Source organism: Schistocerca gregaria, chromosome 1, assembly GCF_023897955.1.
Source record: "Schistocerca gregaria isolate iqSchGreg1 chromosome 1, iqSchGreg1.2, whole genome shotgun sequence".
NCBI lineage: Eukaryota > Metazoa > Arthropoda > Insecta > Orthoptera > Acrididae > Schistocerca > Schistocerca gregaria.
The window spans coordinates 524,333,429-524,352,964 of NC_064920.1; the positions used below are offsets into that span (position 1 = coordinate 524,333,429).

The window sequence follows — 19,536 nt, forward strand, 5'->3', positions numbered from 1 at the left end:
AAGTTGACTTATGGTGCCTAAGATTTTCGTGGTAAGACTGTTAATGTAATTGTCTGGGGCTGCGAAGAAAAAAACTTGACATATTATCACCTTATGCATGTTTATTCCTCCCGTACTTAACAGTTTCTTTAGCTCTAAACATTCTCGTGTTCTGAAACTTACTGTAAGACAAAAACACTGTGCCAGACTAGGAATACAACGCGTGTTATTCACTTTTTGCAGGCAAGTGCTCCTGCGATTCAGTTACCCTAATATTACTCTCGAACACTCCTCACAGCTTTACTTCCACCAGTACCTAGTGTCCAGCTTTTAATACTTTACAGAAACTCTCCTGTGAAACTTGTAATAGTAGCACTACTGGAAGAAAGTGTGCTCTGATATGAAACTTCCTCGCAGATTAAAAATTTGTGCCTGTCCTACACTCGAAGTGCAGGAAGAGTGAGAACTTCATTCTGGAAGCGTCCGCTGGCCTCGGCTAAGCAATGTCTCTGCAATAATCTTTCTTCCTGGAGCGCTAGTCATGCAAGTTCCGGAGGAGAACTTCTGCGTGGTTTGGAAGTTAGGAAACCAGGTTCTGGCGGAAGTACAACTGTTACGACAAATTAGTCGGTAGGGCACTCGCCCGCGAAAGAGAAAGGTCCTGAGTTCGAATCTCGGTCCTGCACGCAATTTTAATCTACCAGGAAATTTCATATCATGGCACACTCTGATGCAGAGTGAAAGTTTCATTCTGGATTCTCGTTCTCTACTTGTAGATGTTGTACATACGAAATACTTTCCTTAGCTCTGAACATTTTTGTGTTATTCTTACACAAGTCTACGGACGGACGAGGCGTAGAAGCCTCACTTGAAAGTCTTTTACACGCAGTTCTGTAAGTCATTCTCTTCTGTTCCAGATTGGTTGCTCTTTTGCAGTCGTCAATGACTGTGTCAATATTTGTACTGCTGTTAGTCAACATGGCTAATTTGTGTTCCAGTGTGTTTGTCACTGCAGTGGTAAGTAAATAACACAGTCTGCTAGTTAACTACAACTAGGGAAAACTTCATTAATGGAAATGCTCCATATCCCATTATATTTAAGAAATTTTACGTAGTGATTCTACATTTTAAAACGGTCATCTGAATGAAATAGACTGAAGAGAAACATCAGACGCTGTGCGAATGTGTTATTTATTAGATGAGCAAACATAAATATCTAAATATCTAGTATAATGGAAAGATAAATCAAAGAGCGTTGTAGATATAAATATTTTTTTCAGAGAATAGATATCTCTGGACGATAGTTTATGAGTGCCAAGACGCAATGAGTCTTAATCTGAGACGCTGTTGGAGACTTAAACAAACAAATCACACTTCATATGTAAATAATAATTGGACGCACGTGTAAAATTTTCAACTTCCACTACTACTCCGGAAAACGTAGATGAAAAGCGTGCACATGTTTATGACACTATACGGTGTTCAGAAAATCAGTTCTGTCTAGTTTATTTTGTGGCTGTTTCTACACGATATATTGAAAGATAAGAGACATGAGTGACGTGTCAGCCATTTAGACTTCAAATTAGAATGAAATGAACACCCTTAGCTGCTTACAGGCGTTGACATACGTGAACGGAGACACATGAAAATGTGTGCTCCGACCGGGACTCGAACCGGGGATCTCCTGCTTACGTGGCAAACGCTCTATCCATCTGAGACACAGAGGACAGCGCGACTGCAGGGATTTATCCCTGGCACACCTTCAGCGGAACCCACATTCTCAACGTATTGTCCCGCACTACATTCGTAGTGCCCCCGCCCATTTTACTCATTACTCGCGGCCGATTCCCGTAAGAGTTCGGGCACTGTTTGTGTATTCGCACAGAAGAAGAAGATCGTCAAGTGGCCCGTGAGCCGTAACTATATATATACTAAGATGGTATCTGTTCTTTCGGACAAGTTTGAACGGAAATTTCAGCCACATATTCGAAGGACTTAAGAGCTTTATAGTACTCATTTTTTTAAGAAAAAAGAAGTAAAAACTGAAGACATGCAAAAGAAACCGTTGAAAACTTTTTGGCTGCCATGAAATTAGCGTTCGTGACAGATGTAGTGTCCAACCAATCAACCACGTTTTGATCATCAATGTGGCGAAATATGAAAATACCCTTCAACATCAGTTCACGTACTGAGAGCTGCTGAACAGTTCAATCTTTTCACAGTCCAAGTATCGTCACAGACGTTTTGAAAGTATATCAACAAGAGACTGAATCGCGTCTCACAGCAACATTTGTAATTTCTTGTGATTTTTAGTGAGACTGGCCAATTAAATACCATTTCCAATGAGTTACATCGTTTTAAACGTCGCTGTGCGTACATATGTGAGCTTATGCGTCAGTGCAGCTACCATGGTCGGCAAAACACTAGAGGTAGCCCGTTGGCAAAGGAACGGGAGCAACAAACGGTTCACTACACTGAACGGAGGCATCGAGAAACGACTTCTAAGGAACGGTCTTTCGTTATCGTTATTCCCAACTCCGTCCCAGAATTTTTTTTTTTTTTTTTTTTTTTTTTTTTTTTTGTGGTTACCAGTTTCAGTTTCACCTTTGTTCCAGCAGTTGTGTTTCCTTCCGTTCGTTGTGTGCTCCTGCTCTTGTTCAATGGCAAATGTAACACAATAAGTCCGATTTGATGGAACTAGTTTTATATATGCCAGTGGTAGTTTTTGAAAGCAAAGTCCCAATAATTTCCAGTCACTCATTTATAAATAATATTCATAAAGACACTTTTTAGGTTTTTGTAGGGGTGCTCTATGGATTATTAAAATATAAAGTTTTAAAATGAAATTAAAATGAATTTATCGAAACAGTTTCCTGGAGTATTTTAATGGTTTAGCTTCTGAGACACACCTGGCAAACATTTTTAAGTGGATAAAAGGACAGCTTATATGTTTCTATCGCTCCAACTTATTTTTGGTCGGACTTCGGTCATCTGACTTAATAAGTTCTGTATGAACACTGTTGAACATAGGATAAGCAGAGTAGTTACTAACAAAAGTCTGTACGAAGGTTAAGGAAGTGTCATCCAAATGGAAGTTGTTATTTTTTCCTTCGAGTTTTCACTGAATGATAACTGAAATATCTTTTAAATGATTCTATACAGTATTATTGACACAAAGCGCATGAAGGAGTATACGCACACAAGTAACAAGTAACAAGTAACAGAGGTTCGAGTACTCGGGCATGGGTGTATGTGTCGTCCTTAGCTTAAGTTGGTTTAAGTTAGATTAAGTAGTGTGTAATCTTAGGGACCGGTGACATAAGCAGTTTGGTCCCATAAGACCTTACTACAAATTTCTAAGTAACAGGAAGCTTCGAGACGATTTAGCAGTGACCTGCGTAAAGTTTGATAACTGACCGACGCTTTCTACTGTATTTTGAATCCAACATTTGTATTAGTTTTGTGAATGATTAGATTGAGAATGGAATTTTTTCTTAAATTTCTTCCTGTTGAGATCATTTGTAGGGGAATTTCTTCTTGTATGAAAATCAGTTATATTACTGAAAAGTTCCGTTTTGAAACGTTGTGTTCTTGCGCGTCATAAAAGTAAGAACAGCATACATTGAATATAGCAGTTTATTATTAGTTCAACAAGAGGAAAAGTCTTTCGACCATTTGTTGTTTTAGATGATTTAGGAAAAATATGTGCAGAGGTACTAGGTACTAATACTGCACTTCATATCTTATTACGATGAAATGTGACATGTAATTAGAAACTATTTTTGTGTTTATACTGTAACAGACTATAGCAATGAAATCCCACAACCTATCAACCTTGCGTTGTACTCCATGAAAGAAAGTAAATTTGACATACACTTAACAAGAAATTTCCTTCCCAAGTTGTCTTGAAGCTGGATTGCTAGTATACAGTGTTCCATGACGGTACGGAAAAAAAATTTAAGTTTTTGTTGTAAACAAAAAACACTTGTTTATATCTGCAACTGCACCTTAACTAAAAGTAAATATCATGTATGTTCGAGTGAGTATTGTATTAACTAATATCCAATGTGGTACTGACAGTTGTTGCAGAGAGACAAGAGCGTAACAAAAGCACTGAAGTCGCTGGTGGCAATACCTCCGGTCCTATACCAAACGGGATTGTACTGCATTTTCGGAAACATTATAACAGATCAGGTAAGTGAACGTTATGTGACATAGTAAAGGGTTTCGTGGATGTGAGATAACAGCTTCAGCACTACTTCACAGAGAGGTTCGCAAATAAAATTATACGTGAGTCATGACAAAGAAAAAACACAACTTAGGCTCGGATCCTGGCGAAGACGCTTCGTTGTTGCATATACGTGACTGAAAATGAGGCACAGATCTCAGTGCTAATAAAATTCACGTTTTGGAACCGCAGAAACAACAGCTCTTTTCAGGCATAGCTTCTACCAAAAGCTTTGTACGAACACGTACATACTAAATGCTCGTGGGGAGATCTATGGGGAAGCGGCGCTTAGAGTAGACCACACAGCAGCAGATTTATCTGCTGCGATCAACCGAACGAAATGAGGGCAAGGACTTGACTCAGGATCTTCCGGAGTCAGCACATAAATAATGATTTGTGACAGGAGCTACGACCAATAGCGACGGGCGCTCATGCTAAGTAACTACAGTGGGTTAAGTTGGCCCATTGCCTGAGAGGGGTTTGTGGGGAGGAGGGGGGAGGGGAGAAACAAGCTGAGCCCACACGTAGGTCGCTGTGTGACAGGGAGCCATGAGTCGGCTACAAGCACCGCTTGTCCCTCACGGAAGTCACGCGTGAGAGGTGAAACTTACTTAAATGTTATTCTTAATCTAAACTCAAATTATCTTACGTTATGCCATGTTTAATAAAGCTGCTAACTGTAACACTTAAGTACATTATCCAACAAATTAAACGGATTGAAACAGAACGAAGTAGTAACGTGTAACACAACAGGAAACAATGACTACTTCACAGAGCTAGGTAACGATGGGCGCAAAAACGGAAACGACTTGACTAACTTCTACATATTCTCTGACTGGTGAGTGGAGGGGGAGGGGCTTTTTGCTAAACTACAGTAAAATACGCTGTAGATGTAAGAGTTTCCCAACATCAGCTGTTATCACCAAACGTGTTTGAGACTGGGTCATTTGCTTTAATGAAGCAAAAGCGCTAGCTGATGCAACAAATTCCAATTCCCACTCAAGAACGGTAACGACAGACAACTTCGGGCGACAGCAATACACGCTGGCGTCACCACAAGGGGCAAGGGAGGGCAGCTTCCTATACCCCCTCCCTCAACCCCCCCCCCCCACCACCACCACCACAACCAAAAAATAATAATTACGGTTTTCCCTAACTGAAATTTAATACTGCCCAGCCACACATTCTTAAGTATGAGTTCAATATCATTCAGAAGCAAATCACACCATTTACTGGACATTGAGTAGTAGCAACTTCACCTTGAATCACTTGAAGTTAAATTGCGAGACGAATTCGCCAACGGCTGACTGGTCACTCGCCAATAAAGCCCAGGTGCAGGCTGCATGGACAATAAATTTTTCATTTTCACTATTTCATACAATTATTGAATGTACACTCCTGGAAATGGAAAAAAGAACACATTGACACCGGTGTGTAAGACCCACCATACTTGCTCCGGACACTGCGAGAGGGCTGTACAAGCAATGATCACACGCACGGCACAGCGGACACACAAGGAACTGCGGTGTTGGCCGTCGAATGGCGCTAGCTGGGCAGCATTTGTGCACCGCCGCCGTCAGTGTCAGCCAGTTTGCCGTGGCATACGGAGCTCCATCTCAGTCTTTAATACTGGTAGCATGCCGCGACAGCGTGGGCGTGAACCGTATGTGCAGTTGACGGACTTTGAGCGAGGGCGTAAAGTGGGCATGCGGGAGGCCGGGTGTACGTACCGCCGAATTGCTCAACACGTGGGGCGTGAGGTCTCCACAGTACATCGATGTTGTCGCCAGTGGTCGGCGGAAGGTGCACGTGCCCGTCGACCTGGAACCGGACGGCAGCGACGCACGGATGCACGCCAAGACCGTAGGATCCTACGCAGTGCCGTAGCGGACCGCACCGCCACTTCCCAGCAAATTAGGGACACTGTTGCTCCTGGGGTATCGGCGAGGACCATTCGCAACCGTCTCCATGAAGCTGGGCTACGGTCCCGCACACCGTTAGGCTGTCTTCCGCTCACGCCCCAACATCGTGCAGCCCGCCTCCAGTGGTGTCGCGACAGGCGTGAATGGAGGGACGAATGGAGACGTGTCGTCTTCAGCGATGAGAGTCGCTTCTGCCTTGGTGCCAATGATGGTCGTATGCGTGTTTGGCGCCGTGCAGGTGAGCGCCACAATCAGGACTGCATACGACCGAGGCACACAGGGCCAACACCCAGCATCATGGTGTGGGGAGCGATCTCCTACACTGGCCGTACACCTCTGGTGATCGTCGAGGGGACACTGAATAGTGCACGGTACTTCCAAACCGTCATCGAACTCATCGTTCTACCATTCCTAGACCGGCAAGGGAACTTGCTGTTCCAACAGGACAATGCACGTCCGCATGTATCCCGTGCCACCCAACGTGCTCTAGAAGGTGTAAGTCAACTACTCTGCCCAGCAAGATCTCCGGATCTGTCCCCCATTGAGCATGTTTGGGACTGGATGAAGCGTCGTCTGACGCGGTCTGCACGTCCAGCACGAACGCTGGTCCAACTGAGGCGCCAGGTGGAAATGGCATGGCAAGCCGTTCCACAGGACTACATCCAGCATCTCTACGATCGTCTCCATGGGAGAATAGCAGCCTGCATTTCTGCGAAAGGTGGATATACACTGTACTAGTGCCGACATTGTGCATGCTCTATGGCCTGTGTCTATGGGCCTGTGGTTCTGTCAGTGTGATCATGTGATGTATCTGACCCCAGGAATTTGTCAATAAAATTTCGCCTTCCTGGGACAATGAATTCACGGTGTTCGTATTTCAATTTCCAGGAGTGTATTTAAAATGTGAAATGCTGTGATAGTCTGCGAATTACGAGTTACAGTCTTGCGTCAAAAGCCTGCCATAATCACTATTAGCTTCGGCCTCGGTGTGTGAATGTTCGAAGTTAAGTATATTCGCCGCCCAAACTCCGGAGAGGGGATGATGGCATCACACTGGCAGCAGCGTAACCGTTGGTGAAGCGCCCTCGTGCCGCGGCGGCGTAAATGGTGGAGCGCGTATTTGAAAGTGGTCAACGGACGACGGCCGATACCACAAAAGCATTCAGCGACTCCCAAAAGACTTTACACATTACTCAAACTTTCTGATATTTATACTTGGTGACACACTCCCGAAAATAGTTAAACTAAAAATATTTATCACTTCCTAACTTTTCGCTGTTCTTGTAGTGAAACTTCAGAATCAAATAACACATTTAAATTCATTGCTTCTTTACTACAATACTATCGGTAACGTATTTTCCAGGAAGTATCCATATAAACCACTGAATGTACCCGCCGAATTATATTACTCTACCACACATATTTGTGGAGATATGTCGTCATAGCTGCACGAATAATCTCAAGTTAATAAAATATACATAATAATAGTTCTACAGTGTCTTGAAAGGAGGATATAAGATGAACATCAACAAAAGCAAAACGAGGATAATGGAATGTAGTCCAATTAAATCGGGTGATGCTGAGGGAATTAGATTAGGAAATGAGACACTTAAAGTAGTAAAGGAGTTTTGCTATTTAGGAAGTAAAATAACTGATGATGGTCGAAGTAGAGAGGATATAAAATGTAGACTGGCAATGGCAAGGAAAGCGTTTCTGAAGAAGAGAAATTTGTTAACATCGAATATAGATTTAAGTGTCAGGAAGTCATTTCTGAAAATATTTGTTTGGAGTGTAGCCATGTATGGAAGTGAAACATGGACGATAACTAGTTTGGACAAGAAGAGAATAGAAGCTTTCGAAATGTGGTGCTACAGAAGAATACTGAAGATAAGGTGGATAGATCACGTAACTAATGAGGAGGTATTGAATAGGATTGGGGAGAAGAGAAGTTTGTGGCACAACTTGACTAGAAGAAGGGATCGGTTGGTAGGACATGTTTTGAGGCATCAAGGGATAACAAATTTAGCATTGGAGGGCAGTGTGGAGGGTAAAAATCGTAGAGGGAGACCGAGAGATGAGTTCACTAAGCAGATTCAGAAGGATGTAGGTTGCAGTAGGTACTGGGAGATGAAGAAGCTTGCACAGGATAGAGTAGCATGGAGAGCTGCATCAAACCAGTCTCAGGACTGAAGACCACAACAACAGTTCTACCTTCACAACGTCAAATATTTAACCCGTAACTCACTTAAAGTAGTCAGACTTTTCGAACTCCTTTGTGCGTCATAATTTGATTCTTTAGAGGGTAAGCTATTTTTCCTTGTAAAAAATATTATTCGGTTTGTTGTTACGCTGAACGATTATAACACTCGAATAGCATTTTTAGTCATTAGTCTTATGTGTTATGTTTATATATTAAAGCTTAAAAATCATTAAATTTCAAGATTTCCTCTCATGTTTGAAAACAATGGATTATCGGCTGAACGTCTGGTGACGTCATATGCTACACGTAAGACGAAGCTATACGCGTGTTACAAGAGTGTCAGACGAAGTTACTAGTGTTTGTCCGTACTTTTTCTGCAAACAGTTTCGTTATATAATGATGCAAAACTTTTAAGTAACAGTGGAAAGGAATTTTGTGAAACTTGAAGGAAAGTTTTCGGAAGTTTGTGTGCGTATGGTCTCCTAGTTCTTCAAAAGCACGCAGATTTTTATGTTCCGGCAATAAGAAAATGAAAATTGCCATTGATGGCTACTAGGACGGAAGTACTGTGACACAGGAAAAGGTCGCAGAACTGCCTTTAAACTGATTGTATCAGGAGCTGGATCAATTGCTGGGACCATGCTTAAAAGTACTTGCAGTCTCTGTCTTGTGTAGTGTAGCATACAGTTTTCTTCAGACAGTCATGCAAGTCTGAAGGAACAGACAACGTTACGTTCTACAGCTGTGTGAAACGGAAAAAAAATATATTCATAATTGTGAATACATTTGTTCCATACTGAAAAAATTTTCCGGGGCGACTTTTGAAAGCTAGCATAATAAAACACAGTGCAAACATTTTCTTTCAGAAGATAAATCTGATTTTTAATTGGTGTCCTTATTTCCAAAACAATTACTCTTTTCCAGCTATCTATTTTATCAATTTCCAAATTTTCAGACACCACAGTGATACTCCTGGTGAACTCTAGAGCGTCATCCTGTTTGCCTTCAACAACTTGACCCATCGCAGTTCTTGTCACTCCAGGTCGTTTATTTAAACCACATCAACATCTACATATACAGGGTGTTACAAAAAGGTACGGCCAAACTTTCAGGAAACGTTCCTCACATACAAACGCCTGCTCTCATTAATAAACGATCACAATGCCCATATAGTACTAGGGACAGAAAGTTGGCTCAAACCAGACGGAAACAGTAATGAAATCTGTAGCGTTGCTCTTGGGGGACGAAAATAAAAAGAATTGTTACTTTTTTTTTATATGTCGAAAAAGTGAATATTTTGGTATGCCACTTGGCAACAGAATCATCAGGGATTGATTACACTATTATAATAACTTTCGTTGAGCACTAAATACCTGAATAAGGGAAACATTATCATTTCTGGGCATTTTTATATTCGCAGTGTACACATACCCGGAACAACACTAACGGACCAGAAGATTTATGGACTTTAAAAGAAATGCAACACTACACAATTAAAAAAAAATTGGTCCAGAAATAATAGGAAAACGATAATGTTCCTTCTACCTCACGCTGCGTTCGGACTATCAGCGTGATCGTATTTCTGGTGATGAACTAACACAAATTAATTATCAGTTGATTGAATGAGGAGATGGAAATAATCAAAGTTAATTTACTAAAGTAAGCACACTTATCTGTAGCACACTTTTTTAATGCGACGTACCTTTTCATATTAAATTACAATAGATGACCATTGTGGCTAAATACTTTATACATAACTGTCAAAATGTCCTCTTGATGCTGTCTTTTCGTAATCAGTTACAAGAAACTACATGTTTTCTGATTGGAAAAAATAACAATTAGCATATTCACTCAATATTTTCACATAAAATATAAAATACAGTTGCGGAACGCAGCAAGTCCGCGTCCGCCTTTCATAGAATACCAACAGTAAAAGGTGAGGCGCCAAAAGCCTCATTTGTCTTGAAACAACAGAATTCTTTTTTATACCATTAATCGATACACGTACATAGAGATTTACAGGCACCGCGCAAGAACGGCAAAGATAAAGAATAATAGACTCTGTCGCTGCTATGCGATGGTTCATTTCTTTTACTTTACAATAGTTCGATAACTTTAGGTCATCAGGAATTTACTATTGAGCGTATATTAATGTTTGTAAGGCGAAAATGACTAATATTACAACAATCCTAATCTCAGATTTGAATTATACCGCAGAGACAGGCTGGACAGTGAAGGGGGAGCCTTGTTTATAGCGACAAGAAGTGCAATAGTATGAAGGAAATTGACGGAGATTCGAAATGTGAAATAATTTGGGTAAAGGTCACGGTTAAAGCAGGCTCAGACATGGTAATTGGACGTCTCTATTAGCCCCCTGGCTCAGCAGCTGTTGTGGCTGAGCACCTAAAGCATAATTTGGATAATATTTCGAGTAGATTTCCCCACCATGTTATAGTTCTGGGTGGAGATTTTAATTTGTCGGATATAGAATGGGAGACTCAAACGTTCATAACGGTTGGCAGGCACAAAGAATCGAGTGAAATTTTTTTAAGTGCTTTATCTGAAAACTATCTTGAGCAGTTAAACAGACAAGCGACTCGTGGCGATAACATATTAGACCTCCTGGTGACAAACAGACGTGAACTATTTGAAAAAGTTAACGCATAACAGGGAATCATCGATCATAAAGCGGTTACTGCATCTGTGATTTCAGCCGTAGACAGAGATATTAAGAAATGTAGGAAGATTTTTCTGTTTAGCAAAAGTGACAAAAAGCAGATTACAGAGTACCTGACGGCTCAACCCAAAATTTTGGTCACAAGTACAGATAGAGTTGAGGATCAGTGGAAAAAGTTCAAACCATCGTACAATATGCGTTAGATGAGTATGTGCCAAGCAAGATCGTAAGAGATGGAAAAGAGCCACCGTGGGACAACAACCAAGTTAGAAAACCACTTCGGAAGCAAAGGGAACTTCACAGCAAACACAAACATAGCCAAAGCCTTGCAGACAAACAAAAATTACGCGAAGCGAAATGTAGTGTGAGGAGGGCTATGCGAGAGGCGTTCAATGAATTCGAAAGTAAAGTTCTATGTACTGACTTGGCAGAAAATCCTAAGAAATTTTGGTCCTATGTCAAAGCGGTAGGTGGATCAAAACATAATGTCCAGACACTCTGTGACCAAAATGGTACTGAGACAGAGGATGACAGACAAAAGGCCGAAATACTAAATGTTCTTTTCCAAAGCTGTTTCAAAGAGGAAGACTGCACTGTAGTTCCTTCTCAAGTTTGTCGTACAAATGACAAAATGGTAGATATCAAAATAGATGACAGAGGGATAGAGAAACAATTAAAATCGCTCAAAAGAGGAGGCCGCTGGTCCTGATGGGATATCAGTTCGATTTTACACAGAGTACGCGAAGGAAATTGCCCCCCTTCTTGCAGCGGTGTACCGTAGGTCTCTAGAAGAGCGTAGCGTTCCAAAGGATTGGAAAAGGGCACAGTTCATCCCCGTTTGTAAGAAGGGACATCGATCTCTAACGTCGATCAGTTGTAAAATTTGGGAACACATATTATGTTCGAGTATAATGACTTTTCTGGAGACTAGAAATCTACTCTGTAGGAATCAGCATGGGTTTCGAAGAAGACGGTCGTGTGAAACCCAGCTCACGCTATTCGTCCACGAGAGTCAGAGGGCCATAGACACGGGTTCCCAGGTAGATGCCGTGTTTCTTGACCTCCCCAAGGCGTTCGATACAGTTCCCCTCAGTCGTTTAATGAACAAAGTAAGAGCATATGGACTATCTGACCAACTGTGTGATTGGATTGAAGAGTTGCTAGATAACAGAACTGAGCATGTCATTCCGAAGTAAGAGTGATTTCAGGTGTGCCGCAGGGGAGTGTCATAGGACCGTTGCTATTCACAATATACATAAATGACCTGGTGGATGACATCGGAAGTTCACTGAGGCTATTTGCAGATGATGCTGTGGTGTATCGATAGGTTGCAACAATGGAAAATTGTACTGAAATGCAGGAGGATCTGCAGCTAATTGACGCATGGTGCAGGGAATGGCAATTGAATCTCAATGTAGACAATTGTAATGTGCTGCGAATACATAAGATAGATCCCTTATCATTTAGCTACAAAATAACAGGCCAGCAACTAGAATCAGTTCATTCCATAAATTATCTGGGAGTACGCTTTAGGAGTGATTTAAAATGTAATGATCATATAAAGTTAATCGTCGGAAAAACAGATGTCAGACTGAGATTCATTGGAAGAATACTAAGGAAATGCAATTCGAAAACAAAGGAAGTGGGTTACAGTACGCTTGTTATCCCACTGCTTGAATACTGCTCAGCAGTGTGGGTTCCGTACCAGATAGGGTTGATAGAAGAGATAGAGAAGATCCAACGGAGAGCAGCGCGCTTCATTACAGGATCATTTAGTAATCGCGAAAGCGTTACGGAGATGATAGGTAAACTCCGGTGGAAGACTCTGCAGGAGAGACGCTCAGTAGCTCGGTACGGGCTTTTGTTGAAGTCTCGCGAACATGCCTTCACCGAAGAGTCAAGCAGTTTATTGCTCCCTTCTACGTATATCTCGCGAAGAGACCATGAGGATAAAATCTGAGAGATTAGAGCCCACACAGAAGCATACCGACAATCGTTCTTTCCACGAATACTACGAGACTGGAATAGAAGGGAGAACCGATAGAGGTACTGAGGGTACTCTCCACCACACACCGTGAGGTGGCTTGCGGAGTATGGATGTAGATGCAGATGTAGAAAATATGTTATGTGGACGTGTTTCCGGAAACGCTTACTTTCCATGTTAGAGCTCATTTTATTACTTCTCTTCAAATCACATTAATCATGGAATGGAAACACACAGCAACAGAATGTACCAGCGAGACTTCAAACACTTTGTTACAGGAAATGGTCAAAATGTCCTCCGTTAGCGAGGATACGTGCATCCACCCTCCGTCGCGCGGAATCCCTGATGCGCTGATGCGGCCCTGGTGAATGGCGTATTGTATCACAGCCGTCCACTATACGAGCACGAAGAGTCTCTACATTTGGTTCCGGGGTTGCGTAGACAAGAGCTTTCAAATGCCCCCATAAATGAAAGTCAAGAGGGTTGAGGTCAGGAGAGCGTGGAGGCCATGGAATTGGTCCGCCCCTTCCAATCCATCGGTCACAGAATCTGTTGTTGAGAAGCGTACGAACTCTTCGACTGAAATGTGCAGGAGCTCCATCGTGCATGAACCACATGCTGTGTCGTACGTGTAAAGCCACATGTTCTAGCAGCACAGGTAGAGTTTCCCGTATGAAATCATTTCGGTGAATCGAGGAAGTACAGTACATACTGATGAAACCAAAATGAGTTCTAACATGGAAATTAAGCGTTTCCGGACACATGTCCACATAACATATTTTCTTCATTTGTGTGTGAGGAATGTTTCCTGAAAATTTGGCCGTACCTTTTTGTAACACCTTGTATACTCCGCTTGCCACCAAGCGGTATGTGGTGGAGGGCACAACTCGTGCCAAAGTCATGTTTCCCCCTCCGTACCACTCGTGGATCGCTGGAGGGAGAAAGGACTGTGTGAACGCCTTAGTACGAGCTCTAATTTCACATACCTTTGAATGGTGATCATTGCGCGATTTGAAAGTTGTTGGTAATAATATATGCTCTTAATCCTCGGCGAAAACCGGTTTTCCGAATTTAGTGACCACCCCCTTGTGTTTAGCGCGTCGTCTACCTGCAAGTATGTCCCACTTCAAACTTTCTAAGAGATTTGTAACGCTCTCGCGATGGCTAAACGTACTAGTCATGAATGTTGCCGCTCTTCTTTGGACCTTCTCAGTCTCTTGAATCAGACCCAACTGGTAAGGGTCCCATACAGACGAACAGTACTCTAATACTGGACGAACTAACGTATTGTAAGCAATTTCCTTCGTTGAAGGACTGCATACCTTCTGGATTCTACTAATAAACCGCAATCTAGACTTCATCTTGCCCGTTACTTGTGTAATCTGATCATTCCATTTGAGATTATTTCGAATAGTCACACCCAGATACTTGACGGATGTTACCGCTTCCAAAGACTGGGCGTTCATTTTGTACTTGTACATTAATGGAGATTCTCGTCTTGTGTTTCGCAGTAGGCTACACTTACTAATATTGAGAGAAAATTGCCAGTCATTACACCACGCATTTATTTTCTGCAAATCGTCATTGATTTGTTGACAACATTCGTGTGGAACTACTTTTCTGTAGACAATAGCATCATCGGCAAACAGTCTAATGGCACCGTCAATACCATCAACCAGATCGTTTATGTAAATCTTAAAAAGCAGCAGACCTATTACGCTGCCCTGGGGCGCACCTGAAGGTGCGATTGCTTCTGTTGAAGTGACCCCATTAGGGACGACATACTGCTCTCTGTCTGTTAGAAATCTTTCTATCAAACCGAATAAGTCATCGGATAGACCGTAAGCGCGCACTTTTTGGAGCAAGCCACCGTGCGGAACTGAGTCGAACGCCTTTCGAAAGTCGAGAATTATGGCATCAACCTGGGAGCCGGTATCTACAGCCTGTTGTATACCATGCACAAAGAGGGCCAGCTGTGTCTCGCATGACTGCTGTTTCCTAAGACCGTGCTGGGTTCTGAAGATAAGGTTCTCAGAGTCTCCTGCCACACCTTGGTAGATGTGACGCCACAAGCACTCGACCAATGGTATGTTCGCCCTGAAGATGGACCCTGCGATGGGCTGAAACAGGTTGTCACTAAATAAATATAAAACGCGATTAAGACTGTTTTTATTAACACTAAAGGTCATTATGCCTGAACACAAAATATGTTCCATGATTGTACAACAAATCAATGTCACTGAAATTGGCCAGTAATTAAGTGCATCCGATTCTCTACCCTTCTTATAGATTACGGTGACCTGGGCATCCTTCCAGTCCCTTCGAACTTTCCTCTGTTCCAATCATCTCTGATATATGATGGATTAGAATGGTACTATATTTGTAGCATAGTCAACATATAATCTTACAGGGATACCGTCTGGGACAGATGCCTTCCTGGCGTCTAAGGATCTTAATTGTTTTACAAACCCAGATACACTAAACACTATGTCAGCCATCATTGCGTTTCTTCGATAGTTGAAAGGGGGAATGGTGCTGCAGTCTTCTACTGTAAACGCGTTTTCAAAAGCTAGGTTTAGAATTTCGGCCTTCTGTTTATCATCATCCGTTACATTACCCGTAATGTCAGCAAGAGAAGGTGTTGAATTATTTGTTGCGTTCACAGATTTTATATACAAGAAAAATTTTTTGGTGTTGTTTTTAGAATCTGAAGATGAAATATTGCTTTCAAATTCGCTATATGAATCTCTCATAACCCTTTTGACTGCTGTTCTCATTTCGCATAATTTCTGTTTGTCAGCGGGGCTGTGGCTACGTTTAAAACGACTGAGCAGAATTCTCTGCATTCTCAACAACTTCCTAATATGTTTGTTGTACCAATGTGGCTCCTTTCCTACTCCTATATTTTTGCTAGGCACATACTTCTCCAGCACGTGGTGGACAATACCTTTAAATTCAGACCAAAGATGCTCAATATCTTTATGTCCTGCGGTGAATGCTTGGAGCTGACTATGAAGGTATTGATTAATGAGACTTTTATTTGCTTTCCCAAACAAGAAAGGTCCACGCTTTTTTTTGTACCGTCCACTGACATGGAAGCCACAACGACATTATGGACACTAATATCTACTTCTAGGTTAACTTATTCAAAATGATCAGGTCTATTTGTTGGCAAGATACCTAATAAACGTGTAAATTTTCCAGTCAATGGTTGCCAGATTAATGTCTCCACCTATAACTAATGGATAATTAGGTTATTGATTTCCTATGTACTCACGACGTTCCCTGTAACGTTCTGCGACGTTTATTGCGGATGCTTGTGGTTTATAAGAAATCCTAATACAATGGTCAATCCTTGTCTGATTGACAGCTTTATTGAGACTATTTCACATTCAGGCCCAGTATCAATCTCTACCACCAAACAGTTAAGACTATAAAATATTTATGTGACACACCAGAACATTAAAACACCCACTGTCCCACTGTTGCTGGAACGCTTTTGTTTATAAAATTTTAAGCAGGACCATCTTTCATTTTACCGTAATACACTGGTCTTTATACATTTCCTAGTAGTTTCAAAACAAAGTCCAGTTTTTTCTCTTTGTCGAAATCACATAGCTTTAATGAAGACAGATGGAAGTGGCCAGTTACTGTCTTCAACGACTTATTTGGAAAGAATTGGTCTGAAACTGTTAGAAGGTTTTTCAGATTCTTCAGAGTTAGAGCTACATCAGATAGGAAAGGCAGACCCTTATGATACATCTCAAACTGATGAGGAGTAGAATAAAACTAATAAATGAATATGGCTGCTGATATTAAAATGTTATATGATACAGAATCTATACCATTTCCCCAACTGTATTACGAATAAAGTAAACCTAAGAAGACAGTAGTATTAAGCGAAGAGGACAGGAAGGAAAATGAAAGAACTTGCTCCCAATGAATGTCGATCTTGCGGACACTGCGTCACACGCCCAGCACGCTATTTATTACGCTACAAGCGACAACTGGCCGGTATGGAATGGGTTACTTACCTGGAGGTGATTCTCAGAGAAATAAAAACGCTAGTGACCACTGTTTCATTTGAATCTGTAAGTTATTTGGAACCACATTTTATACATTTTTACATTCTTTCAATCAAAAGCAATTTTCCGGAGCGCTTATACATGTATTTGTATACCATGTTACTACACACAGATTGCATCCCATTTTCCGAAACGTAAATTTCAAAACAAGCTCTCACCATGAATCAGCTTTAAGACAGTACCAGCAGCGTCCAAGCCAGTGTAGTCATAATCATCACATGACTCAAACGGGGTGTTTTGACGGCCTTTGCGGTTGTGTGAATTTAATTTCCGTTCTATTTTAATACAGAAAATCGAGAGGGGGAAAAGCATCCTATGAGCATAAACTGACATAATTAACCGTTTAAGACACTTCCTGCAGATAAATATCCAGTTCTGAGTGGAAATTCATTAGCCTCATTTCCAGCCTAGCGACTCAAAATGCCACATTGTATTTGAAGTCGCGGTGTTTTTCTCATATTAAACGGGCGTGACATTAATGCTTCTATCTATTCCAAAAGCATCCTTCGCTTAGTTTCCAGGTGCTATTTATTCCATGCATCAGAGATGATCAGTAAGGACAATTTTAAATGTTAATGTGAGTACTTCAATTGCACCTGCTACTTTTTTTGTTAAAAATATTTCTTGAATGAACACCACCATTTTATTTAGCAATTTAATAAGCGTCTCAACAAGAATGAGAAAACGGTGGATTTATTACGAAAAAGGCAGTAGGAATATGTTCAGACATCTCGGAGGACATAGTATTCGAAAGCAAAACTCATAACAGTTTTCACTTCGTTATGTTGCCACAAAAATTACAATTACAGTAAACAAGAGCAATGACTCTGTTTCAGAGTGAGAAGCTGGTCAACTCTGCTTTCAACTGCGGCTGGGCGGACTGTGACATCCGCTTCAAGCGCATCCTGCTCATCTTCATGATGCGAGCTACGCAGCCGATGGAGATCACTGTCGGGAAGACCTGTAAACTGTCCAAGCAGATGCTGGTACAGGTTAGTGAGCACATTTTGGGTTCCATTTCATGTAACGTTAAGCCTCTGAGATTATTCTAGCTGTTTATCAAACCTTTCCTCATCTCTTTCAGAGGGTATTATGGAGAACAGAGACAGATTTTGGCGTCAATGACAATTGGTTACCTCAATGAACTCCGCAGTCTAACGAACTTTTTACATAGCTTCCAAGGTTCTTCTGACGTTGTGTCCGAGAGGTTCTAGGCGCTTCAGTCCGCAACCGCGCTGCTGCTACGGTCGCAGGTTCGAATCCTGCCTCGGGCATGGATGTGTGAGATGTCCATAGGTTGGTTAGCTTTAAGTAGTTCTAAGTCTAAGAGACTGGTGACCTAAGATGCTAAGTCTCATAGTCCTCAGAGCCGTTTGAACAAACCATTAATATGCTACATCCACTATTGTTTTTCTTTAGCTATTTAAGTTTGGCAGTATATACTGGGTGAACACTAATAAAACCGACAAACTGCAGGGAAAGATTGCTAACTGAAAATATAGGAAATATTGTCCTACGAACCTTGTGTCCGGAAATGGACGGCGTGCGTGCGATGGCAACAAATGGTCCCAGAACACAGTACGAAGCTGCAGCGCAGATATATGTTCAAAATGGCCTGAGTGAGATTCAATGCACGAGTCCACACGTCGCATCATGGCCTGCCGCACTATTTCGCACGTCTATCCGAATAGCGTCACGGGCGCCATGAACATAATGTTGAAGAGTCTGTACATCAGCAACCGGTTTAGCATACACAAAGTGTTAAAAATCCAGAGGGTTTAAGTTTGGTGATGTAGCAAGCCAACTTACCGGGCCTGCGCATTCTAGTCAATGTCCAGAAAATATGTTGTTGAGGCATTGAAGAACTGTAAGGCGGAAGTGGGATGGTGCTCCGTCACGAAGAATCACATTGCCTGTCGTATTGCCAAAGACAAATTCTCAAACTGCCCAGCGTGTTCTGCAGTAATTCCAAGTACATTCCTCTATCGAGGCGTTGTGGTCGCAAAGATTCCCTGCACCCCCCCCCCCCCCCCCACACACACACATACACGAACACGCACAGGTGCTGAACCGATGTTAATGATACACCTCAACCATTTCTCAAAGATTGTCTGAAGCCCACAGATAACAATTACACAGACAGATGGTGCCAGTTCTGATAGAGGTTGCTTCATCAGAAAAAAGGACTTAAGACAGAAATCCCATATCGATGATGTTCTTGCGCAAAAACCATGGACAAAATCCTTCCCGTAAAGGGAAATCGGCTGTTGATTGTTCTTGCAGTCGTTGCAAGTAATAGGAATAATAGCTGAAATGCAGACTGCACATAATCGTACTGTGCCTTACATCATGTCTGTGGACCACATGCCTGCAGGTTGTACTAGGGTTTGTCTCAGTATACTGTACATAGCGGCCCTCCAAATCTGGTGTGCGCACAGTCTGCCGCCTCCCTGCACGTTTG

General features: G+C 41.9%; 1 protein-coding gene across 1 annotated transcript in view; it reads left to right on the forward strand.

Moving 5' to 3' along the window:
• The window catches only part of LOC126356886 (putative odorant receptor 19b), a 53,072-nt gene extending 34,853 nt beyond the window's left edge, over positions 1 to 18,219 (forward strand). Inside the window, exons 4-7 of the mRNA XM_050007409.1 lie at positions 897 to 996; positions 4,060 to 4,173; positions 17,912 to 18,067; positions 18,160 to 18,219. Of these exons, the coding sequence (XP_049863366.1) occupies positions 897 to 996; positions 4,060 to 4,173; positions 17,912 to 18,067; positions 18,160 to 18,219 (430 nt within the window). The remainder of the gene's footprint in view (positions 1 to 896; positions 997 to 4,059; positions 4,174 to 17,911; positions 18,068 to 18,159) is intronic.
• The last annotated feature ends 1,317 nt before the right edge of the window (positions 18,220 to 19,536 follow it).